The following is a 26,536-nucleotide window of genomic DNA, read 5'->3' as shown; positions in this document are numbered from 1 at the left end:
AAGAGCAAAATCACCTTCCCCTCCTGTCAGGTCTGGCACTGAGATTTGCTGTGCCATTGCTAAATGCTGTGGTATTATTTCCTACATTTTCCACCCACGTGGCCTCAGACACATGGTCTGCCCAGGAGCTGCTCCTGGATCCCAGTGTTCCCAGTTGCTGGCACCTGGATGTGACACAGACTCCCAAAGAGCTGGCCTCAGACATCCCCAAAAAGCAAGGACATCAGTGTCAGAAGTGTTCAGGACACCTGCTCCACCTGCCTCATCCTGATAGCCCATGGGACAGGGGTCTCCTCAGACAGCCCCAGGGGAGCCCAGCCAGGGTGTCACCTCCTCTGAGCCTGTAATTTGGGTTCCCATCTGCCTTTGTGCCTCCGATGGCTCCTGCGATGGGCCTGGCAGCTGTCAGAACAAGGTGTTATTTGGGTTCCCTCCCACTATTGCAAGCAATATGGTATTTATCCCATAACCTAACACTGGTAAGCAGGGAAAATATCAGGCGTATCTCAGATCAGCCCAGGGACTGCAAGGAAAAAGGGAGGACTTCCCCCCATCCCCCTGCAAAATGCACTTACCTGCATACTGTAGATATTGTGACATTCTTCTCACATCACCATTTTCTCACCCGGGTTGTACAACTTGGTGCTTTCTTAGTATATGGCATCTCATAAGGCTTTTTCTTGGCTGCACCTTCAGCACCGAGCTCTGCTGCAGCGAGAAACCAGCCTGGGAGAACACGTTACTCACAGACCCGAGCAGGGAGGACAGTTCGTTGTATTTTTCCCTGACAATGTTTATCCCCTATTTCAAGATCCTGAAGGAGAGAGCAATATTGATCAAAATTACCTTTTTCTTCTGCCGTATTTCTTTTTCTTTCAGGCTAGCCGTAGCAGCCTGCCTGCCCTGGGCAGGGACGGAGCTGTGCTTGGGGAGGGATCCCCCAGATACCCCAAAACACTCAGCATGGCTGTAGGGGGACCAGCAATGCCAGGATCACCACAGCACCATGCCAGCCTGACACTAATTAGCAAACTGTGTTAGACATGGAGCTCCAGCCCTGGTCCCTGCTCTCTTTGTAGCTTGTGAACGGGCTTCAGCTGGCCCCAGTGACGCTGCTCCTCTTGCCCTAATGAGCTGAACCTGCCCCAAACCTCTGCAGATCTCTCCCCATGACTTTATAGAATCACAGAATGGTTTGGGTTAGAAGGGACCTTCAAAGCGCATCTGGTCCAACGACATCTTCACCCAGCTCAGGTTGCTCAGAGCCCCGTCCAGCCTGGCCTGGGATGTCTCCAGGGATGGGGCATCCACCTCCCCTCTGGGCAACCTGGGCCAGTGTTTCACCACCCTCAGCGTAAAAAATGAAGAATATGGTTTGGGAAGTCAGTTCATTTATATCACACCCCTGCAATAAATAATGGTTTCAGTCCTCAGGAAAGCAACAGGGCTCTGCTGAAGGAGCCTGCTCACAACGCTGTCACTCAGCAGTGACCTCGTGGCCCACTTGGCTCCAAGTCCAGAGAAATGGGTTTGCATGTCTCTGGTTTCCTGTGGCCACCCCAACATCAGTTCCTTTGAGTTATTAGATCTAAATCTGTCTCCGAGACACACACTCCCATGTACTGCGTGCATGTTGTCCAAGAGAGGAAAACCAGAGGAAACGAGCACCCAGGGAGCAGGCAGTGGGATGGTGATGGCTTTGTTATGCATCCAGCTTGGCAAGTACGACTGTGCTCTGGACCATCTTTGAGATGCTCCAAATGCAGCCTGGGGGAAACTGCCCCCTGTCATGAGCTCCCCGAGTTCCTGAAAGCAGGATCGTATTGTATCTGCAGGTGCAAAGCTCCCATCAGCAGTACAGGAGTGGAGGCTACTTCATAGTGTTTTTGTTGAAATATTACCAGGGCTTTTAGAGATTTAATTTCTGCTAATCCCAAATAAAGAGTCCTCAGTACTTGAATTGCCTACAAAGTGAGTCGGGGGAAAAGTTTGATTCTGATGCCAGAGAGGAGACAGAAATCCCCACTGTAAGGAAGGAAAAGCTGAGCAGTGTGTGCAAGACAGACAGTAAGAGCAGCAGGGAGAAAATACCCCTGTGGGAAAGCTCCTGCACCAGGGAGAGACAGAAACGCACACACTGGACTTGTGGGGAGGGAGAAACGGCTTGCACGGTGGCCAAGGAACAATCAGATGGTGACAAACACTTCTTCAGGGAAACAGCTTCGTCCTCGCTGTGTATACGAGTGGCTGAGATGAACATGCAAAACACAACCCTTTCCTTCGACACCGAGTACACAGGATACAGTAATTACAGGCAAAATATTTTCACCCCTCGCTCTCCTCCTGGGAGAGCCCCTTTTCAAAGCAGAAGTGCACTGCGTTTCTACAGCAATAAGCTGCTTTCTGAGAGCAAGAACAAGGACTAGACATTTGGGGGAAATGGCTTTTCTCAGCTACCTGATAGCTGAGGCAATTAAAAGAATATTAAACTGACATTTCTAACTTGCAGTGTAAGAGAGATGTGCAGTAGTGAAATAATTAAAAGTTACTGTTGGGAACATCCTGTTCTCACTCATCTCTTATGAAGAACAAAAGGGCAAGAAGCATTTCTTCTTTTTTTTTTTTTTTTTCATTTATTTCTTGATAATTAATTGCTAGTTATTGCTGCATCCCCAAATGCCAGAACCCAAGGGTTTTTCAAATAGCAACAGAGATATCCAAGCCCCAGGATGCTCTTCACATGAGCCTCACGCTTCTTGACACAACCCCAAGTCACCCTGGCCCTCATCATTACCTCCAGCCTACACTTCAGCCCATCAACCAATGGCACCTGTCTCTGGCCCTTCCTTCCACCCCTTCTGCTACGCCAGGTTCATTTGCAGGAGATAACACTACTACAGGAAATATCTGATGTTTCCAGAGTCAGAGTATCCCCAGATTTTAGTCTCTGTTATGCACAGTGAGGCTGAGTATACCCTGGGCTGGCATTTAGCACTGGTCTTCTGGAAGGGAGAAGAGGGCTCTGTGGGGTTTTAGGATGAGCATCCCCTTTGCCCATAAGGAGGGATGAAGCCCAGAACCATAGTGGGTATGTGCTGCTCCAGAGTCTGTATCACTCTGCGTCAGCCTGTCTGACCTCCTGCACACCAGCTTTTCCAGGACGGGTTTAGGGACTAGTCTGGAAGAAAAAGGAAGGCGCACACCAGGCTGATTCCATCATTTCCACTGCCGGGGTGGTGGTCATGTTTTATAGGTCTGTATGAAGTGAGTCAGCAAAATCTTCCCAAGACAAAACCTTTACGACACCTAAAACTCCTCCTCAAGGGTGTTCCCTGATGAGAGAAGCAAAAAAAGCAATTATAGCAAACTGTGCAACAAAAAGGAATTCATGGCAAAAGACAGGTGAGTGCACAATGCACTCAGCAAGGCTCCACACTGGTAATTGCTAAAAGCCCCCCAAAACTGCTTCCCTCTTTTTAGAACATGAATAAAACAGATTAAGCTAGGAATCCCCTCACTCAGACTTGGCTATCTTCTATCTCAACGGCATCAAGAAATCACATCAATTTGAGGGTGCACATCCAAAAAGACAGCTGTCCTTGTTTCCAGCCTGGAGAGGGGCAGAGGTCTGTCACCTTGCCGCCTCAGTGGGTGAGACATTCCCACCAACATTGCTGCCAGCGTGACACCCCTGCGCTTTGGGAGGACGTCCCACATGTTGCTTCTGGATTTCTTATTTTGTCCTTTATGGTGGCAAAAACCTGCTGAAGAGCTGAGGCCTGCTCCCAGACCACCTGGCCATACAGTGCTACTGAAGGCATGTAACTATATCTGTAAATGAAGATATATAAATGCGCTTATAATAAAAAGTGCTTGTATTGTAATAGTATTGTAGCCGTCAAGGATATGAGGAACCTATTAAAGCTTTATTTTTCACTCTTGCACTGATTACTGCCTGATCATTACAAACTGGATGCTGTGTCATAGTACACAAACAGAAAAGGAAATAATGTAGTGAAAATTTGGGATACCCTTTGTGTTTACATGCACTCCCGTGTCCTGGAGCTATTTTAAAGCTGCTGTTACATCTCAAGTGAATACACAGGCCACCAATCTCGCAGCTCTCTGATAAGGAAGCACCTCCCAAAGCACGATGTGAAAAACATCCCTAGTCCGCTGGATTTGGTGCCAGCGGCTGAGGCAGTGGGGTGTAAGTGCCCAGATTCCGCCACAGTGCCCCAAACACAGCCGAGCTTTCTGGCAAGGTCAGCTTTCACCCAGCAAAAACACTTGCACGGGGTTGCATGGAACCACATTACAGAATACAGACTCTCCTCAATGCAGAAGTCAATGTTTCCTGTTTTGTTTTGTTATTTCTCAGTATCCTGGGGCAAACCATTTTGTACAGCCAGACTTCTACAAGTGAGTTCATCTTCTTTGCTAATAAGTAAGGTATAAATACACAATCTAGCTAACAACTGGTCCAAGAGCTTCTTAAATGTGAGTACTAAGACATACATACTAGCAATCTTCCCAAGAGGTCCCATGAGGAAGGTCAGTTAGGTCCCACTTTAATCTCGGGTTCTGGGAAATCGAATGCTGTATTGTCACTTCTCCCAATTCCCTTTACCAAGCAAAGAAAACATGTCATCCATCACTCACATTTCTTACCAAGCAAAAGCCTTCAGACCAAATCCTCTAACAACTGCTGACACCTCAGGTTTTAGTAGCTCTTTCTAAATTGCTGTCAGTCCACCAGGCAATCCAACAGAAGCCACAGAAGTCACTAAACCATCCCTGCTGACACCACCAGCAGTATTTGCAGGAGCACCAACAACGGTCAAGGTATCAAGGAAGAAGAGAATCAGCACAACCTCTTTCAAGCAGAAAAACAGAGGCTGGGCCAGTGGGCCAGCAAAACAGGCTGATTCTTTCATGGTAAAACTCACCAGAGTCAACAAAGAACATCCTTACATCGAGGAAGATGTTTCTTTTTAAGATGTGCCTGGTAGTTACCAGGAATAGGTGTTAAATGACAAGTTGGTGGCTAGGATACCATCCTGTGATCTGTGTGTGGCTTGAGCCCAGGGACCTGTTCCTGAAGAGCCAACAAAGTGTGTCCTGGTAGTTTGTATGGAAACAGACCTGCTCAGAACAAATAACTACTCCTGCTTTCAGACTTGAAGCCCTAAGCAACAATTAAGATAAAACCCTTAATGAGAAAAGGAATTGATAGGTCTGATGCTTTCTTCTAGCAGATAAACAACAGGAAAGCCATTACCAGCACCAGCACACACTCCTCTGGAAAATGACATTTCCACATAGCAGGAGGGCACTTCAGCAGCACAGGCATCCTGCAGTGAGTTTAGAATCACAGAATCATTTTGGCTGGAAAAGACCTTTAGGATCACTGAGTCCAACTGTTAACCTAACACTGTCAAGTCCACCTCTAAACCATGTCCCTAAGGTGGGCTGCACTCTGGTCCTAGCTCTCCTTCAGGGGCTGCTTTTTCAAGATGACTCCAGCCTTGCATAGGCCCACAATTCTTTAAGTTCTCAAAGCACCAGACACAGCTGGGATCACCAAAATGAAAACATTATTCCTTTCTACTTCCAGTATGTTAACCTAGTGAAATATGATTCATTGTAGGTGAGACCTCAGCCACTGTTCGTTTCCAGTCTAGAAGAAGGAAAACCCCAATGGGGCTCCTTCTACCAACAGGAACTTTACAAGATCAGAGACAGATCATCACATGATGAAGCCTCACTTTAAATAAAAGCTGCCCACTCCAGAGATTTCTATGTCCTCTGCTCAGATTGACACATGATGGATTGCTTAGTGCTCCCTGTTTACATCAAAGACTGCAGCTTCAGACTCCTCCATGCTGGGAGAAGGTGAATAGTGTCAGAGAAGGATGATGGTATGCAAAGGAGCAGAGAGACTGTACAGGAGTAGCTTGTCCTTTGTGCAAGGTGCTACATTCACACTCCACAAGCACAGGGGTATTTACCATGCAACACCTTTGTTAACAAAGTAAGAAAACAGTACCACAGCTGCCAAGGACTGGCCGGTGATGCCAGGCCAGTGAGGGCTGGGAGTCTGCAGCACTGCAGCTGTTGTAACTTCTTAGTCTTGAGATAATTTTCCTGTGATGGAAACGAGTTGGGCAGAAGCAATAGTGAGAGGACTGGAAAATTAGCAAAGAGCCAAGGATATTTCTATATCTCACTGTTCACAAACACTATCCAGTGATCAAAAGCACTCACACAATCGGGATCCCCTGCCTAGCTCAGCGCTCCAGCCCTGTGCCTGTGTCCAAGTGCTTCCTGTAAGGCCCAGGCAATGAAACCCATGAGTGAGTCCTCTGCACAGCATCAACGGGAACAGCTTCTTCCATGGCCTCCACAGATGTGAGTGAGCTGACAGATACACCGGCTACTCTGAAAAATGAAAAATTACTTCTGCTGAAACCACACACTTCAGAACCTCTCTAAGGAAGCTACGCTGTACAGCAGGTATATCTGCTCAGTATGTCCCTTTCTGTTTCAACCATGACTGGCCATGTCTGTTGTAGGCTATCAGCAACTCAGACTGACACCAGGAGAGCATCAAGGCCTGGGAGAGATTTCCAAACGTTTATAGAAAAAAGGTAAAGTGCAGGAGTGACAATCTCTGGGTTAAATTAAGCTCCAAGGGATTTCCCATAGCTTGCCCAGGAGTTAGTGGTAGTTTCTTTGAAGAGGGTTCAACGTGCTTTTCCTGGAAACCGTCACACATCTAATTACTCCTTTCACACATCCAAGCACTTTATATGCAAGTCAACCTTCCAGACAAATACCTTTTTAATAACCTTTTAGTTAAGCCTAGTAGTTTTCATTTCACCAACCATTTACTCTTCCCATTAAACAGATCTTTGTTCAAAACACTTTTACCATTATGCTCTTACAGGTACAAATTCCACCAAGTGCTAACACCAAAAAGCAGAATAACTAGATGTTCCCAATTACCACAACTGTCTAAGTAGAACAGTCACACAACATAAAGGCGTGCATAGTGCTGCAGTTTAATTGGATATCAAAACCCCCTAACAGCAAGAGCACCGCAGACCTGGGGTAGAAGCAGGATGCCGAAAAGGTGAGACTGTAGCTGACAGCTTCAACATGTAGAAGATGAGGGTGAAAAATTAATGCATGATAGCTTCTGGAACAGCTTTGTCACCTTGCTATCTGCTGTCTCTCCAGGTCATTTCAGACTGTGTTGAGCAGCGCAGTCCCCACAGACCTCTCTTGAAGATCATTGCTTCACCACAAGTGTGCTGAGGCCCTGGCACAGACTGCCCAGAGAGGTGGTAGGTGCCCCATCCCTGGAAATGTTCGAGGCCAAGCTGGGTGGGGCTCTGAGCAACCCGGTCTAGTGGAAGGTGTCCCTGCCCATGGCAGGGGGGTTGAACTAGATGATCTCTAAGGTCCCTTCCAACCCAAACCATTGTGTGATTTTATGATTTACCCACCATCTCCTTTCAGACAGAATTTTTTCCATGCGAAGATCTTTCCTCTTTGAGAGGCAAAGCAGCCCTCAGATAAGACCAACCCTTTGCTAAAGGGCCCCATCAAAAGCCCTTCAGAAACCTACAACCATACTGAAACTACCTGCAGAGGGGAGTTTGGAGGAGTCTCACTCACAGCTGTAGTGAAGGGTCCAGAACCATCCCGGCAGAGATATCTGCATAACAAAAGTACATCATTTCAGAGATAATATAACACATCCCTAAATAGTGGGATGCCAACCAGTTCCCTCATCTGAAAACTTTTTAGAAGGATGAAATTAAACAACCCGTTCATGACGCCAGGATAATTAGTCTCCCGTTCAAAATCAAGCCGAAGTGTTGCTGCAGACAGCAGTTCAGCTTGATCTGAGCCAAGGACCTCCAAGCAAACACCACAGTATCCACAACTGTGAAACACGTGCCCAGCTGTTCTGGAAGGTGCTGAGCTGCCATCACCCACAAACGACATCACATTCAGCCCAAGTTCTGAGACATAGAGCTTGGACTTCATAGCTGCGCAGAAATGCAGGGGAACGCAACAGTCATATTTTTTTTTCTCTATGAAATATGCAAACAAATGGCATAATCTGTGCTTTACATTAAATAGCCTGGTAGCAAACGTAAAGGTACATTATCCCAAAGGTTTACTTTCACCCTGCTGCATAACTTCCTGTTAAACGGCAGAACGCATTAGAAAGAAATTAGTGAAATTATGGCAGCTGGCAGGGGAAAGGCAGCAAAGCTTTCTGACACAGAAAGGAAATTAGGGCTGCAGCTTAAGGACAAACTGGATATGTCTGCCACAGTAGTTAACAGTACATTAAGTGTCATTATTAAGTTTCAAAGTTAAAGAACCCCACTGACATAACTGAGGTGATACATACCCCTTTGGAAGTTACAGCCTTGGCGTATTTAGCAGGACCCGCCTGAGTCTGGAGGGCTCGTTTCTAAGGATTTTATTTTTTGCTCACCATTTGAGTCTAAATCAAAGTGAAGAGTCTAGCGGACGCTTTGGGTAGTACTCAGACACACTACAGAACACCGTTTTGTTATCAGAAGCTTCCTTATGTGAGAAAACATTTAAGTGAAGATGACTCCTGTGCAATGAGTAGCAAAAGTGGCTTAAATTGGGTCTTTCTCCTACTCTTTGAATTTTGTGTTCTTAAACAAATACTACTGTAATACTCAGACAGATTTAGAGTACGTGGTTCCATCAGAGACAAAAGTGTATTCATATCTCTCACCCCAAGAACACGCACCATCATAGCGAAAATAAAACTCTTTCCATTATTAACAGACAATCAGCTAATCACGCCAAAGTGCATAAGGGATCAGTACTCCCTTGGACAGAAACATTTATGAAATACAGCTGGTAACTGTTGAGTTTATTGAGGAACTCTTTTGTGATTTTTTTTTTTTAAATAACCAACCAACATGACACTTCTCCTCCAAATTAAAAAAAAAAAAAAAAAAAGGAAAGAAAAACTCATCAGAAAGCAAGGAGAGAAGGGATAGAGGGGCAACTCTGGATTGTTCTGATTTAGCAAAGACCTGCAACAACAGGATCTCCAAAGCCAGTGCCAAAGAGCCATCAGACTCAAGAGGGCAGGGCCAATTTATCCAGTGACCAAGACTGCAGAGGAAAGTCTCATACCCCGTGCATCCTTGCAAAAAGCTCAAGCTGATGCAACATCAGTTCAGCAAACCGAGACAGCACTAGCACATGTGAGTGATTTCAGTCTTTACAAGCCTCTCATTTCATTACTCAGTGATAATTAGGTTATTTTTTTATACAAAGCCAGTTTAATGCCAGCAAGTGCCATCTCTACAAGTTCCAGAGATCCTCGTGATGCCGTGTTCCCTGACAGCCGCTGCTGAGAAGCAGGTCTGGACTGGGCAGAGCACATGCGGTGCCTTCTCCAGCCCAACCGAGCAGCACTCGTTCAGGTAAGAAGCAACCAAGGAAACCACAATCATGAGTAAACTTCAAAATTAAGATTTGTCCAACTTGTGAGTGCGTTCGTGCCTCCGTAGGGTACCTGATTCAGTGAAGCAATGACCACAGTAACTGCAAGAGTAGGGCTTCTCTCCAGTGTGGATGCGGTGATGGCGCTGGAGCGATGCCAGCCGGGTGAAGGTCCCTCCACACTCCTCACAGTAAAAAGGACGTTCCCCAGAGTGAGTCTGCTGGTGTCTTTTCAGCCTGAGCAGCTGGACAAACGCCATGCCACATTCCTGACACTTATAGGGCTTGTCTTGCCGGTGGATCACCTTGTGTTTGGAGAGCAGGTTAGGCTTCTCAAACCCTTTGCCGCACGTTGGACAAGCATAAGGTTTATAGTCGTCTTCCTCAGATTTTTGGTTTTCTGCACAAGGCTGGTCAGCATACTCAACGGTGTGCTGGTTACGGTGCACTACCGACCACGGGTTCCTGGCCATGCCGTTTCCCAAGATCACCATGGAACGCTCGATCTTGTGCACATTGCGCAGGTGCCTCCAGACATCAGCTGTGCGAATGAAACCCTTGTCACACTCTGGACATTTGTGTGGCCTGTCGCTGGAATGAATGAGCTTGTGCATTCGCAAATTTGCCGCACGGAAGAACTCTTTGGCACAGATGGGACATCGGTATGAGTTTTCCACGAGGTGGGTTCGCTTATGTTCCTGCAGCTCGCTTATACCCTGGAAAGAAGAACTACACTTCTTGCACCGATATGACAAAGCTTCCCCAGAGATGGGCTCCCGGTCTTCACCAAAAACAGCTGCGAGAACAGTGTTTTCATTATCATCACGCAGTCTTCTCCGTGGTTTCTTGGGCTGCTCAGAAGAACATTGCTGTAAGTTTTTATCTTCACGCTGCAGGTCAAAGTTGGTACTGGTGGGGGGAAATATCCCAGCTGTACTCTCGCCTTGTTTCTGGTAATAGATCTCAGTGGTTTCTTTGTCTTCCCAACACAACTCTGCAGGAAGCTCCTGCTTACCTGAAGGTCCAGCAGAGTTACACCAAGGACTGCATGTCTGCGAGTAATTCATGTCTACCTCCTTCTGGAGGCTAGACGTGTGGCCCACCAGCTTAGTGGTCTTTCTGGAACAATTTGAACGCTTCTCACCTGTGTAACAAATGTTATTCTCAGAGTCCCAGTCCACATTCGCATCCATCCTCTGAGGCGCACGCTGTGCTCATCTGCAGCTCATCGATGATGTGTATACCAAGAGCTTCAGGTCTTTCACAGTAAAGGCCATCTTATTCTCAGCTCTCTTCGTGGTCCTCCCTAGAAAATAAAATACCTATTTCATCAGTGATTTCTTCTGATATTAACAGAGGACAAAGTTATGACAGGCAAGATTTTTTCCTGATTAAAAGAATGGGACAGATTACTAGTTATTCAGTAGGAGAAACAGAATCATCTACTATTATGTATCTAGAAAATATGCCTTCAGCATACAAAACAGACTACATTTAAAGAAGTTAAATCCTCTACCATAATCCAGCCTTCACTACAAATATAAATTGATAAACAATTTCCATTTTAAATTCACCTACAGAAAAGTAACCTTCATAACTCTGGGGTGCAAACACTTGAGGTGAAGTCCTACACCACAGCTGCTCCCACCACAGGTCTTTTTCCAAAGATTCATGTTCAATCCTTGTTTTTACCTTGCTAAATACAAACTAGGAGCAGCAGTCACAAGGTGTTTTAGTTCAGAAACTAGATAGGTAACACAATGAGACCCAGAAACTGCATCAAACAACCAAAACCAAAAGCAATGTCTGGAGGGGAGGTCTGGAAAGCTCAAGAGCACCTTTAGCCTCCCATCCTGACCAGCATTATTGTAATTGTCAGGATATTTGGGGTCCCTGTGCCACTACCAGCTAGCACCATGCAAAGAAGATATATGCAAGGAAAGGGATAAAAGAGCTGTCCAGAAAGCTTACTAATCATCCTCCCAGGCTTCAAAGCACAGTTTGTACTTCCCTCCAGAGCTGGTACACTGGAACAGCTTCAAATTAGCTGAGTAAACTCCATTTGCAGACCAGCCTCACTAGCAGAAAATATAAGCGCTTGGTCAGAAATACCTGAGACACAAACTTTCATGTGAAGAAGATGCTTTCATTTATGCCCTACCAAAGCGTGGATTCGCGAAAGCTTTTCTAGATTTGTCTCAGCAGCGTTTGTTGGTAACAGCTCCACAAAGAGCTTTCACCCACTTGGTTTAAACTTACATTCAGGTTTAGACTTGCTACTCTAACCTCACAAAGTGTGTTTTTCCCATCCTGACAGATACCTTGGCTGCTCCTCCGATCCCCACCTTCTCCTTCACACCCACTTTTGCCGTATTGTCTTTACCCCCACTGTTTCTTCGCTTCGACTGGTTTTGTTTGGGTAAGACTTCTGGGAATATGAGCACGTATATCTATACAAACATGTATGTAAAAGTGGATACATTTCTGCATTTACATGTGTACATAAATATAAAGCTTGTCTATTTAGTTTCAGTAAGTTTAAGTAGTTATAAGGGCACTATAGCAACACGCATTAAGTGAAAGGTCTTATTCACATCTCAAAAAGCCCAGCTTCATTCAAGACACACGCTGTGCTTTCTATTACTGTGAAACGGAAAACAAGCTGAATTAGTCGCCTTCATTACTCACTGCCTGGAACAGAATGGCTCAAGCCATCACACCTCCCTCCCCGCAACTTTCACCATTACCATTGACTTAATAAGAAGAACAGGAACCATTCCTTACCTCCTACAAGGGGCTGAGCACCTCCAGCAGCACACCACCACCTCCCAACCCGTGTAACTCATCTGCGAGTGCCTTGGCTGCAGAAAAAGAAACAACAAAACCAAAAAACTTTTCAAGGGTGGCTGGCCTTGCTTGGTTTAAAACTCATGGACAAAGGCCTGTCTGGTTTCCACAGGGGTGGGGGAGTATTGAAATCCCGCTGTAAAGTTAAAAAGAATAAATAAAAATAATAAATAAAAAGGAATTAAGGTTTTTTTTCTCCTCGGTGCAATCGCAGGCAGCACAATGGCCGGGCCCACAGTGGCCGGCAGTGCCAGCAGCGGGGAGGGACCTGGTGAAAACCACCCCCCCCAAACCAGCCCCCACTCTGGCAACACTGAGCATGGAATTGGGGAGACATCCCATGGGGTCAAGCGCTGCCCTGCAGCAATTCACAGGGGGGGGATCATTTTTTCTTCCCTAAATAGCAATAAATGCGCATCTTCCCATGGAAGTTTGGCAGCGATTGGAGTCACTTTCAGGCTTTGCTCATCAGGAAGACTCGATCCATGTCCCTGACTTCTGTGCTTCACTTCCAACTTTAATATTTCTTCACCCCAAGTGCCCAGAACCTCTCGATGATCTTAGCCAAGTCTCTCCAGGGCATTTCACAGCATCACTACTTCCTAGTGGAAGTCCTTTGCCCGATACATCTGAGTATGCTATTTGCCTTTTTCAAAACCACAGTACAGAGTCTGTAGGTGTTCTCAGGCTCCTCCCCTCCATGCCTTTATCAGCTGATAACCCACCAATATGGAGCAGAAATTCTCACAATTTCTGAAACTCGTCTCATTCTTCTATGGCTCTGCAGCTCTCCCTCCTGTTCATACTCCCTGCCAGCCCATTTCACTCCTGCATGTCCATTTTTACATTCCCATCATTAAAATAACTGCTCAACACGGGCCATCCAAGGTGCAATCCCCACAGCAGCACTGATGGGAAACTCCCAACAGCTTCTGTTCAACCAGTGACTCGGTCACCTTGGCACTCTGCATTTGTCCCTTCATTATCACACAGACCAGTCCTCTGCTTTCCACAGTCAAAACTACTTTCCAACATCACTGTGCAATCTTGCAGAGGTTGCTCCCGCGCGTAACGCTGCAGCGCACTGCACACCGGACAGCTAAACAAAACTCTCACTTTTGCAAATGGGCTTCTGCAATTAACACCAAATGCAGAACTGAAATTAAAAATGAACAAGAGTGTGCATTACTAGCAAAATATGCAAATGTAGTATATAAAAACATCCAATGTTCTGCTTTTTGGTGATCTCACAGATCTCTAAAAATGAACATGAAACCAGAAACTACTCTGCTGGGAGCTGAGGGTGAGGAAAATAAATGTACCAACTCATTTCACACAGAAAAAGCAAGCCACTTTCGAGAGCACAGTAAGTGGCAGTTCAGCTTCCTCAGATGAGGCAGTTAAAAAATAAATTAGCAACATTCCTTTAACAACAGTCCTTGAATCCATGAGAAAACCACATACTGCTTAGGACGGTGAACCTTGCAGAGAAAGAACCATCATTCCAACTCTCACAAACTAGGAAAAAAACCTCAGATCATTTTCATTATTTTTATTATAGTTTTTCTGAATATAAAATTCTTAGATGTTTCTTACTGCACTGCAGTAGCTGGGCAGGGTAAAGGTTTCCTTCCACCTAGCCCCAAGACACACAAATCACCTACCCCTTCCACCTCCCTTCTGAAGGACAAGGACACAACCCTCCCCTGGGTTCATCAGTTCTCGTCAGGAAGACTCCAGTGACATATAAGCACATTCAGCACCAGTATCTCCACAGCCAGGCACACTTGTGTGGGGTGCAGGCGATAAATGGCCAGTTTCTAAAAATCCAAATCATGGTTTATTACAACTAATGCATTAAAACATGAGAGGATGTATGGAAAGAAGAATTAGTCATTCTGGCCAGTGACACTCCCGCAAAACCAGCCTAGAGGGTGGTGATAATACAGACAACAACACTGTAACTTGGAGATCACGTGTACATGAAAGCTCTAAATTTAAGATGTCAACCTTAGAAGTGGAGATACCCAGATAAGTCCAGCTAGTCCTGATCATATCCACCAGCTGCACATCTCTGTAGACTTCAACCTGATACAACAGCAGTATTTCCTCCTGCAGTTGCAAAGGAATGGCCTCATGTCAGCAAACAATGGTGTTCGTCACAGGGATTGTGTAAGAAATGATCAAAGTATCTGCAGAGGTGGGTTCCAGATCCTCCTCATCCTCAAAAGCATCAATAGGGACGATGCTTTCATGATCCTCAGTTATCCTCTCTTGAGGTTACTCAGAGTGTTTGGGGGAAAAGCATTCTGAACATTCATCTTCACACTGCAGGTCAGAGTTTTCGGGTTGGTTGAATTGTGCTTCTGGTAGGAAGTTTCAAAGGTCTCCTCTTCAGTGCGCTGCAGTTCTAGATGGATTTTTTGTCGGACTGAAGATCTAGCAGGATGCACCCAGACTAGAAGGTGACGAGTAATCTTCCTCCAGCTGCAGACTGGCTCTGCAGCCCACCCTTTCTGAGGCTTGTCTGGAACCACCTGAGTGTTCTTCACCTGTGCGACAACCATTGTTAACAGAAATCAAATCCACCATACAGTGCTTACTTGTTAGCAATTGTGGAGACAGGCAGTGCGAAGTCCTAGGACCTCCCATGGTTGACTTCTTTCATGTCAGCTTCCTTGGAAAAGAAACAAAAATTTCATTATCTGCCAGGCAAAGTTAGCATTTAAGACATCGGTTTAATTGAAAAGACTTTAGTAGTAATAAATAATGCAGAACACTCCAAATGGTGTCTCCTGGGCTAGATCAAGGACTCAGGGCAACTCTATTCAGTGCATCGCGTCTTCTGTTGTTGATGCAAGATGAGACAGAAAAGGGCTCCTATGGCAAGGTAATAAAACCAGTATGTACACACCCCAACACTTAAGACTGACAAAAGTGTCAACACAGTCATAAAATTCATGAGCACAGACCCAAAACCAGCCTCTTGCTTTCAGTAATGAAGAACAGGCCACTTTACTAATGTTTCCCTTTTAACCTAAAATAAAAAATGAATTTTGGTGGTCTTGCCTCATGTACATTAGTCTTCAGACAAATGTACTTAGCTCTATCAAGTTCCAGATATTTTAATTTTTCCTCCTAATACCAAGGTATTTAGAATGTAGTCTGCCTGCTATTTCATCTGTTGTATTTATGAACACATGATTTCATTAAATTCTGCATTCTGAGCCTTTCCCATCAGCCTTGATGATTTATTCCAGCACACAAAACAAACAGGTTGTAATCCTCAAGTGGAAGGAAGCAAAAAAATAAGTGAAACACCTATCTTTTACAATATGTGATCCCTATTAAAATTACATCATTGGTGCTTTGTACTCATCCTACATTTATACTCCAAACACATGTATACAGATCTCAAATCTTTTTCTTTACGCTACCTCAATTTTGTGTTTTAAGTGCGAAAGAGTCTGTCAGATCAGTATCTGTAATCTGTTGTTAGATCCATTTTGGAGTAATTTTTAATTTATTATTATTTTGTTTTAAGGAATAGACTCTACACTCATGTTTCTGTCCAATTTTTTAAAAAGTGCAAACTTACTTGCCATCCATTGAACTCTGAGCAGCTCCATTTCATTGGCATAAGTTTGTGCAAAATCCTTTTCCTTTGGAGACCATTTTTAAGTGCCTTTCTTTTTTTTAAATCAGCTTTTCCTAGTACCTTCCTCTTCTATCAAAGGCAAAGCTTAGACTCTGGGATTTTAATTTCTTTTTACGAGGTGGCATTCCTGTTTAAATAAACCATAGCATGGTCTTTTGTTATTAGTCTGAACGGCACTGGCTGATCAAGTCACCACTCCCCCTCTGAAAGAGTTGAAGTTTTAAGCTCCCTCAATGGGAGTTTAAAATATTTTATGAAGGGTTTAAAAATCACATCCCATCAAATTTGAATTTTTACTGACCACATAGGTTTCTCCCCCAGCTTTGTTTTAGGACTGTCACAAACACTTTAAATACCCAAGAGCTTCAGAATCTTTTACATAAAACAACAACAAAAAAAACAAGTAGTTTTCTTCTAAGTAGGAGCTAAATTCAACACGACTTAACTGATATTTGGTTGAAGCTTGGACTTTTAACTCCACAGGGGAAGGATGGGCCGTCTTTAGCACACTGAACCCTGGTGAAAGTCTAACAACAGCTGTTTGCAGTTAGAGATATTGAATTCTGCAAGACCACCACCAGAGCTTATTGCACCCCACGCTCCAGCTACAGCCACAGCGAGGGAAAGCGAGCAGCCAACACTCCAGCAGTAGCCTGCTGAGACAGCGATCAAAACAGAGTTCAGGATCTCTGATGCTGTTCTCTCTCAAATCACCTGGAGCAGGGAATCGTTCCACTGCCTCTAGCCAGCTCCAGCCTGTTAGCGTAACAAGCTTTTTCCTGTGAGGCTTGCCAGGATCTTCAAGGTCTTTGGGTCCCAGTCAACTGCCACCTCACAAACAATGCATTTGGAAGAAAGAACCCATTGAGAAAACAAGTCCTAACCACAGTTACAAAATCTAGAGTCAAGCTGTGAAGAACATGGAACAATTAACAGGAAGAAAGAAACTAAGCAAGGACTGCATGAAGCAGGCTACTTGAGTAATAATTTTCTGGCATGATTTAGTTTCTCAAACTTTCGTTTTCCTTTAAACATTTTGATCCAGATGGTCAGCAAATTTCTATACAAAACTACTGTCTGATTTTGCAAACACCCCCAGACCAACTCTGACTGCTCAATTCCAGTGCTGAACGTGCAAGACCGTAAAGGAGTCTGCAAAGCAACAACTTGACCCTTACGGTATAGGACAGAAGGTGCGTATGCAAGAACATCCAATCTCTATTGCTTCCTGCAAAGACTGGCCATGGTTTTAGACATGTGTCTGTTAAATGCACGTGTTCCTTATAGGTGCTCAGTTCTGAAAAGCCACAGAACGCGCACATGAGCTTGTTAGAGGAGAAACTCATAATTGCTAACAGTTATCTCAATAACCCTTGGTCTGTACTTACTAATAACCATTCAGCATAAAGAATATTAACTAGAGTGCCTTATTAGGTGTAAGTGGGATGTTTTTAGAGGTGCCCCAGGAAAACATACACCCTCCGCAAGTTTTTGATTAAAAAGGAAAACGAGTGAGCGGTTCTGACTGAAACACGGCACGACACCCGAGACACCACAGAGCCCCCTGAGGGGAGCTCCCCAGCCCCTTCTCCCCTCTCTCCTCCCAGGGCAGAAGGGCGATGGCCATGAGGGAGCTCACACCATCCGCGGCCCAGCCCTCCCCGCCGCCCGCACCCCCTCACCGTGAACGGCGGGGCCGGGCCGTGGGCTGCCCCCCGCGGCGGTCCCGGCCCCGCAAGCGGAGCAGTGGCGGCCGCCGCGTTCCCCCGCGCCGGGCCAGGGCAGCGGCGCTCAGGGCCCAGCCCCGGCGGCTGCCGCCATGCTGCGCCGGGACCGCCGCGGGGAGGAAGGAGCCACACTGCCCCGGCTGATGACGCACAATAGCCCCGCCCCTTCCTGATGGACAGCTCCTGCCGCCAATCGGCGGCCGCAGCTCGGCGGTCGGGCAGCGCCTGCGTCGTCAGCTGGGGCGGTTTGTAGGTGCTCAAAGCCTCGGTGACTGGCAGACCGGGAGCATGGCCCTAGTCACACCCCAGAGACACAGAGAGCAATGCCAGCCCCGTTACACCCTCAGTGACACAGAGAGCAAGGCCAGCCCCGTTACACCCTCAGTGACACAGAGAGCAATGCCAGCCCCGTTACACCCTCAGTGACACACAGAGCAAGGCCAGCCCCGTTACACCCTCAGTGACACACAGAGCAAAACCAGCCCCTGTCACACCCCCAGTGACACACAGACCACAGACCAGCCCCCGTTACACCCTCAGTGACACACAGACCACAGACCAGCCCCTGTCACACCCCAGTGACACACAGAGCAGAGACCAGCCTCTGTCACACCCCCAGTGACACCCAAACCAGAGACCAGCCCCTGTCACACCCTCAGTGTGATTGACATAGTCAGGGACCAGCCTTGTCACTGTCCTAGTGTGACTGATGCTCTGGGGCTGCCCCGCCGCCCACCACACCCGGTGTCACTGACACAGCCAGGGACCAGCCCCAGCGTGACTTACACACTGCGAAATGCCTCGTCAGAGCACTAAGGTCCCCAAAACGAATAGAAGTGTCCTGTCTCCATTATGTGTTCAAGCCCACCTGCTCCATCCTTCTCCAAAACCCACCTGTCAGGTTGGAAGGATGTTTGTCTGCTGGAGGTCCTAAAAATAAATGCTTAATTGCTCACAAAATCCTTAATTGCCAGCTGAACGCTGATCACTGTAACACGGTTAGGGATGCTGAGGTGCAGTTTGACACAGCTCCTCTTCCTGTGCCTCATCCCAACTTCGTGCCGACAACCTGCATCCCAGCTTCCCGAGATTCCCCCCCTGCTCTTCGTAAGAGTCTTACACAGGTTCAACAATTCCAGGGACAACTTGTTCCCAATCGAAAGTTACGGCATTTTGGAAGGCTGGGGACATAATTTCCACTGGTTTACCACTACAGCCTTCATCGCTGCTGTCACACTTGATCAACGCAAAGTTTTTCATGTAAAAATCTCCGCGGCTGTTCATTAATACACATTTTTTAACAAGGTGGGTTGTCTGGATGCAGCGTGGAGATCCAGCAGCAGAGCTGGGGTCTGCCATGCCTGTTGCACACAGATTTATTCTCAAACCAGCCAAGCTGCCCACTGATTAACGGAGAAATGACTGCACGGGAGAGCGTGAGCGCACAGCATATATGAGCAATCCCCTAAATATATAGGCTATACAGGAGAAGCCTCCAGATCTAGGACTCTCTGCTAAATCAAGTCAGGGGTATGATGCCTGTGCTATGCAGATGAGCTGTCATATTGTCTCCCACACAAGACCGTCTCCAAAGGAACCTACACCTACTGCAAATATCCTGCAGCATATGGACATTTATAGGTCAACCTGGAAAAAACAGAGAGTAATGATTGTCCAAAAAAAGCAGGAACTCAATTTTTCATTCTTATTTTGGAAAATGCAGACATGGAACAGGCTGAATTATACATACCTGAGAGCCATTAGAAAATGTCAGATCGCCTCTAAAATGCATTAGAAGAAAAAGAAATGCCTCTAGCTTTCTTGTTCAGGAAGAGAATGCATTATGTTAATAAGATTCCCTAATAAAAATCAGCACTGGAATGAATTTGCAACCGTATTCTAACCCTCTCTTGTGATGGGTACAGAGTCTGGGGTTTCATCCTAACGGCCAGAAACATCATCAGGCTGAAACTTTGACAGAAGATCTGCACTTGTATTGCAGGAGCAACCCTGATGTACAGTCCAGGAACTTGTCCTGTAATGGTTTCAGAGCAAACCCAGAATATTCGTTATGCTTCTCTCAATTTAGCTGGAAAAAGAAAAATAACATCTGGTGCCAACTCTATGAAAACATCACGTCTTGACAGCTTACTGTTAGATGATTTAAAATCGGAGACCTTGAAAACTGTTCGCATTTCCGAACTCTCAGTGTTCACCTCCAGCATGTACCTGCCACATCTCCCAGTTGTATGCACCATCCTCAGTATATTTTTCCAAAGCTTCAGCCTCTAAGAAGAGCCAAACCCTCTGTTGACTGACGCATCTGCTGGAGAGCTGAGATTTCTATAATTAGCATCAGAGAGAATTTGGGGAGGGAGCTGACTTTTTTTTTTAAATTTGGATGTTGCAGCTTTTAAAACAAAACATTTTTCTTAAAACATCATCACATCAGTACATAATTGCAGAGTGGGGAAGATGAACACGTCAGTAGTTGAAAAAACATTAAATTTGCAGGGAAGTGACTGGAGCGTTTGCACAGAAGGGGGCAAATGGAGATAAGACAGGCAGTCTGCTCGCAATTCAGCTGTCAGGAAACTTACACAGGAGACACTTATCCTTTATAAGAAAGGGGGGAAAAAAGGGAAAAATATAGAAACACCTGCTTTTCTTTCCCTCCTACGTGTGTAAACTCTAATTAGATGAATTATTAGACCACAGCTTCACCAGCAGAGACAGCCCCTTGCCACCAGCACGGATCCCTCTCACATCTTTGCTGGGATCTGCACACCCACTTGCAGGACTGTGCTGGGGACAGTGTTCACAAAGGTCACATCATTCAAGGGAGATTCAGGTTAGAGAGGAGGAAGAAATTTTTTACACTGAAGGTGGTGAAACACTGGCCCAGGTTGCCCAGAGAGGTGGTGGATGAACCATCCCTGGAGACATCCCAGGCCAGGCTGGACGGGGCTCTGAGCAACCTGAGCTGGTGAAGATGTCCCTGCTCATGGCAGGGATGGCACTGGGGGAGCTTTGAAGGTCCAACCCTTCCAACCCGAACTACTCTGTGATTCTACGTCCCACACATATGAGGTGGCCCTGGCAGCACTGGCAAGGTTGGTGCCAACATCACGGGTTTCCAGGCTGAACTGATCCAGTGAAATCCCTTCGCACTCCCCGCCGCTATTGACTGCTCCGCAAGGACACCCAGCTTGTATTAAACACACAAATATCCCAGCAAAACCCCTCTAAATGAGGCACAAAAGGTCTGGTTTGATTTGCATTTAGCAGCCTTCCCAACCTGAGGTACAACAAGCACAGAATCATCTTCTTACACCAGGGAGACATCACAAAACGCTTACCTGAAATAGAGGTGTCTATTCTCCGTTTGGTAGGAAAAACAAGCTTAACATTTAAAACTATCTTCAAGATGGGATCAAATGAAGTCCTGAATGAGTACAGAAGGGAACAGAATGTAATAAAACTAAACAGGTAATTGCTGATAGGTTATCTGCAGACACAGGCTAATGCCAAACGAAAATAACTGAATAACAAAAGCAGTGCTCCAGTGCAGAGTGTGGTAACAGGCAATCACGTTGTTGACACCTCTGTATTTGATTTTTTGAAACACTGCAGTTATTCAGCTGGAAAAACAATCCAGCTAACATTATTCACATTTTGCACATAGATACGCTACAAGCACCTCTGTGACTTCGCACCGAAAGTAAACCTTGTTTTATCTAAAACAATCAATTTGCCAAGTAAAATATAAGTTGTCCAATATTTTCTTTACCCAGAGAACTGAAACTCAAGCTAACGAATCAGAAAATGTAAAACGATCAGAAAACATCTGGAAAAGAGAGGTTAAAATAATTACTCTTGTTCAACTGAAGAATCTATTGGTTACCTGTCCTAGATTTAATTAGCGAAAACCACAAAGATGGGCTAGCTCAGCACAAAATTTGTGATCTGAGCCAATTTCATATTTGACAGGATAAAATACCGTTGCTTAGAGGAGCTAGCTGAACAACACCTGCGAAGCGCGCATGCCGATGAGCTTTCAGAGGGGAAATGGCTTTCTAAACCCAGTAGTCCCAATTTGAGGAAACATTATTTGAGAGACTCAGCGAGTGTGAGGAGTAATCAGGGCGCAGCCTGCGTTCCTTGGGGTACCCGGGACTGCCCTGGGGTGCGATTCTGGCTGCTGTATCTTTTTGGGTGACTCTTAAACTGAAGGATCACAGATGACACAGAGCAGCCAACGTAATCAAAGCCACTGTCATTGGTAATAATTTCAAGATTCCCAAACTGCTTATAAGTACATGATACCCATATAAAAATTAATGACCTGCTGACTGCAAACAGCAAAGTACAAGGCAAAAACAGATTTGTTGATGTATCTATTTGCCATTTGCTGCCTGTCCTCACACTAAATGTGTTTCTGGTTATTGTTACTGTTAATTGCTTTTTATCTAACAGTGGAGCTAAGAGATTTCAGCTGAGATGGGGCTTCACTGTGTTAGGCAATTACACAAACATCCAGATGCACAAAAATTCCCTGGTTTGCAATCTAGACAAGGCGGAACACACAGAGTTATCTTGGGCCTAAAAAGAGGTTTCTGATCCGGTAAGAAATATCAGTTTGAACAAGGAAGCATCAGGGAAGGTGAAAAAATGAATCACTGCCTCCTTGTGCTTCATCTGTTACAGTTCACAGATTAAAAATTCAGCCACAGTTGCCTGAATTTTAACTCATCAACAGGAACACACAGAAGCGTCATATTTTCAAACACACAACATTTTCTGAAGACATTCCTCCTAAGGAGGGCTTTCTTGTGTGGTGTCATTATCTCCGACAGATCTGCTTTGGAAATTTCCTCTCGGGGCTCCTCCAAGTTGACAAGTGAATTCTCTGCATCAGAAATATTTGTTCAGAGGCTGGCAGGCTCATCAGTCGCTTCCCTGAGATGGAGGCGGTCCGGGGGGGATTCTGCTCTTCCCCCTCCTATTGACCCTGAAAAAAACCCACAACATTATTGAGGGGACAATGACTACAGCCATGTGCCTGGGACACTTATCTCTCTGTGGCACTGCTCATTTCTCAGTGTCAGGGCTGGGAACAACACTGCTGGCTGGCTTTGGTCCGCATGGCCAAATCACAAACACACCAAAGCCAAGTGAATAACTTGGATTGGGCTGAACAGGATTTCCAGCCCCTTGGGTGCCCCTGCTCGGGGGAGATTAGGAGGGATGAGACATCCCTGCTGGCTGCCATCCACTAACACAGGGCTAATTATTTGAGACTTCTCCAGGCGGAAAGGAAAAATAATCACCCCTCTGCCCCCGCCAGCATGGGATTGTTTAACATGCACCTTTGGTCCCATGGTAATTCTTCATGGACTGGACAAGTGATTTATGGCAACACATCATGGGTGGACGAGGAGAGGATGACTGGATCTCAGGCGACATCTAGACTGGTGAGTTACCTAAGGCCCCTGACAACTCTTGATTTACTTAATGAAGAGCTCCTTCCTACAGCTCTGACTGCCACTTCATCATTCATCATTAATGAAGCACTTAGGTGTCTTATCTCTGAATGGTGAGATTCTCATGTACATATAAATCAGCCTTGTTCCAGCACAAAAGCTCAGCTTTCTCCTAGCCAGCTCTTTCTGAAAGCGAAGACTCTGCCACAAGAAACAAAACTACCTTCCCCTTTTCATCCTCAGACATACTACGCAACAGTCTTTTCCCTTTCAAATGCGATTCACTATTTTTCATTCCATGTTCACCAATTATTAAAATGATTTTGCTTAGACAGAGACAAACAAAATACAGTGCAGTTTCTTTATCTTGTTTTTTCATCTTCTGTGGTTTTGTCACCAGAGTGAAGACCCGCTTTGGTCTCTTTGAAAGATGGTTAAGGACTCATTTGTCATGGTTATTCTACTTCTAAGCTGCTGCTGCTCTGCTATGCATCTGAAACCATATGAACCCAGTGGTGAATGCGTCAGGTTTTGAAAGGTGCCGCAGGAAAAATAGTGTTATTAGTTCATCCCACTAACAAAGGCATCATGCTGGATTTTCAGTCTCACCATTACTGCTTTGTCTATGGTTTCTGAAGCCAAAAGATGAGGATTCATTGATTAACAAAGGAAGCTGGGAGATAATCTTGTGATTAAGTTGTTGGAGTGGGACCTGGGAGGACTGGGCTGATTTCTCAGTCCTGGACTGGTTGCTATGTGATCTTATTCGAATCACTGCATGGAGATAAAGACAAACCGTCGATAGTGCCAGCTCCCCATGGGCTGCAGGCACTGGGGGCAGGGGCTGCTGCACATTACATTTTTCATTATTACCAGCTGGAGTCTCTCAGTTCTGCTGTAAGACAAATGGAAATAACCCCCCCAACTCTAAATTGCATTTCATGTTCTGCAACCAGCCTTTGCTCAAGCTTGTTATTTTTCCAGAATCTCTTATGATTGACTAAATCATTTCTTTTAATACTTTTTCCCCCCCTTTCTTCTGTTTCCTAGTGAATGTCTTTACCTTCTGTCTGTTGCAAATGTGAACAGTTTTAATTAGGTGCTGTTGAAATGTCTTTTGCAGTTTGGCATCCTGTTCGGTTTCGCTTCTCTCGTTCTCTTTGCAGTTCTGTTCCTTCCCACATTGCTTATGTTTTCTTGTTTGTGGAAGCTCTTCTTTATATGCATAGTTTAATCATGCTGCACTTCAATTTCATCTCTAATAAGCATAAATAGGGAAAAGGGCATCTGAAGCCTATCTCTCCAGATGCTCCTTAAATAGTCCTCTTTTCCTCTAGCCTGTCCCTCAAATGTTATGGGTTTCCAGCTGAACTCAAGGAGAAAGTATTCAGCTCAATGGATTTGCTGTGTTTTCAATTATATTATTAAATTACTTCATTCCTTCTACTACTTTAGGGAGAACACTGAGCCTACACCTTCAACTGAGGTCCAGGAGAGCAGGGAACTGCTCAAGAAACTCAACAAAGAACCAAAACCCCAAGGATGGTGCTATTAAAACCAGCTCCTCATCCCTTCATTTTTCTGCTCTAGCGTTAAACTACCCAATTTCATTTTTGCTCCAGTTATTGTGACAGCAGCAAATCTACATGGTCTTCTTTCCCCATGAAGATTCGGTGTCTCGCTACTCCATCCTCAGTGCTCTAATCTGTAAACACTGGATATTGCAAGTCATTTTTCTCTCTTAACTGAATATCTGTTGATCCAGTTACATGCAGCTTGTCTAGGGAAGTCAGTAATTTCAATTAAACCATGTTATGCACTTACTTCGAGCTTTACAAGAGAAGACAGACTTTCCCATTTATTCTTCCTGATCAGCAGCAGCAATACTACAAAAATAATGAAAAATAGGGCTGAAGTGAACTGCAGAGGTCTGTCAGATCATCTCTCTAATACAAGGGCACGGTCATCTACACCAAAATGTCCTCCAGAAAGAGAATTTTAACAGGCACCACACACAAATTTTTCAGACACAGCCTCTGGAATCTACTCTACAGAATGCCCTGAAACTAGCCCAAAGTGCACCCAAAAATCCTCCAAAGTGACCCCAAAACCCACAAAAGTGACCCCCAAACCCATCAACCCCCCCCACCAAGTGCCCTCAAAAACCCTTCAATGTGACCCCAAAACCTACTTAAAACTTCCCCAAAGTGACCCAAATACCCACCCAAACCCCTCATTTATAGGCCAAACCCACACGCTGTGCAGTCACCGCCCTCCTCCCTTCATCTGTGGGAAGGTGTCAAATACGGAGCTGATCTCACTTTGTCCTGGTGCTGATCCTAGTCAAAAGGTGAATGACATCGCCAAGCTTTCCTTTGTGCTTTGGCATGTCAACAAAACCCTTTGAAGGTGCTCTATGGTGGGATATTTGCCTTTATCCTGAGCTTGGGAGGACACAGGTTTGCCCCTTTTCCCACACCTTTCGGGGAGCACATCAGCGTGGATGTCCACAGCTAATGTGGTGCAGTGATTCCATCTTTGCAGTTAATACTTCTGTTCTAATGCTTTCCAGCACAGGTAAATAAACTATTTTTCTCTCGTATATCATTAAATAAGGACAGAAAAAAAAATTAGTATCCCATAGCTTTTCCACCAGTGAACAGCACATCTTTCACCAGGTGCTCCTGGCTCTGTCCTGAGGGGACACCTGTTTAATTTTACTCCTTTCTGCTCTTAACCATTTGCTGGAAAAGCAGCAGCCATGCACTGCAAGAGGTCTGTTCTGGGCCCACAGCTACAGCAGATGACATCCGTGCTCTAAAATCCAATTACTTCAGCTGCATTTTTCAAGCTTGCTTTCGACGTTTCAGAGCCTTGATTTGACCTGTGGCTTGAGTCCTTTTTCCCAAATACTGTGCTTCTCAATTCAGGCTCCAGGCAGAGGCGAGAAGGGCTGAACCACCAGAAAAAGGTTCTGGGAATGGAGATGGCTCAGACAGGAGACAAAGTCTTTTCAAGAAACCCTTCTCAGCACAGCTTCCTGCCCAAGTTTTCCAACCCAGTATTGAAGTCACCTCCAAAATTAACCAGCACGCCATTTACCTAGTGCGGGCTCTGACACATTATAGGTTTGTTCACGCTTAATTGAAGCAAGAGAAGCCTTGAGTAACTTGCCTCTGACAGGCACTGTGACATTTTCCTTCTACAAGGGGAAACCTCAAAGACACTCATGCCTGATAAGGTCTGACTGCTTCCACGGTTCACATTTACAAAGGAAATAGGTAAAAATATCTACAGCTTCTGGAGAA

At 45.4% G+C, this 26,536-nt stretch overlaps 1 protein-coding gene across 5 annotated transcripts; it reads right to left on the bottom strand.

Annotated features, from left to right (window-relative positions):
* Nucleotides 1-8,755: 8,755 nt before the first annotated feature.
* On the bottom strand, nucleotides 8,756-17,887 carry LOC309439619 (uncharacterized protein). Of its 5 annotated transcripts, none has more exons than XM_082052393.1 (6): nucleotides 17,701-17,887; nucleotides 16,733-16,849; nucleotides 15,959-16,145; nucleotides 14,964-15,037; nucleotides 12,298-12,374; nucleotides 8,756-10,819 (listed from the first exon to the last, which is right to left on the bottom strand). In XM_082052393.1, the coding sequence occupies exon 6, from the start codon at nucleotides 10,704-10,706 to the stop codon at nucleotides 9,540-9,542; it is 1,167 nt and encodes a 388-aa protein (XP_081908519.1). In that variant the 5' UTR covers nucleotides 10,707-10,819; nucleotides 12,298-12,374; nucleotides 14,964-15,037; nucleotides 15,959-16,145; nucleotides 16,733-16,849; nucleotides 17,701-17,887; the 3' UTR covers nucleotides 8,756-9,539. The 5 variants fall into 5 exon arrangements, with proteins under 5 accessions (XP_081908519.1, XP_081908518.1, XP_081908517.1 ...); XM_082052392.1 differs by lacking the exon at nucleotides 16,733-16,849 and adding an exon at nucleotides 11,485-11,591; XM_082052391.1 differs by lacking the exon at nucleotides 16,733-16,849.
* Nucleotides 17,888-26,536: the final 8,649 nt, after the last annotated feature.

The sequence above is a fragment of the Streptopelia decaocto genome (genome assembly GCF_964273445.1).
Source record: "Streptopelia decaocto genome assembly, chromosome: 5".
Lineage (NCBI taxonomy): Eukaryota > Metazoa > Chordata > Aves > Columbiformes > Columbidae > Streptopelia > Streptopelia decaocto.
The sequence above is the reverse complement of the archived record's forward strand: the minus strand, read 5'-3'. Positions and strand labels throughout refer to the sequence as shown.

Bases quoted from the DNA above. Each gene is read 5' to 3' on its own strand.
- LOC309439619 (XM_082052393.1), bottom strand. From the start codon at position 10,706: ATGGATGCGAATGTGGACTGGGACTCTGAGAATAACATTTGTTACACA.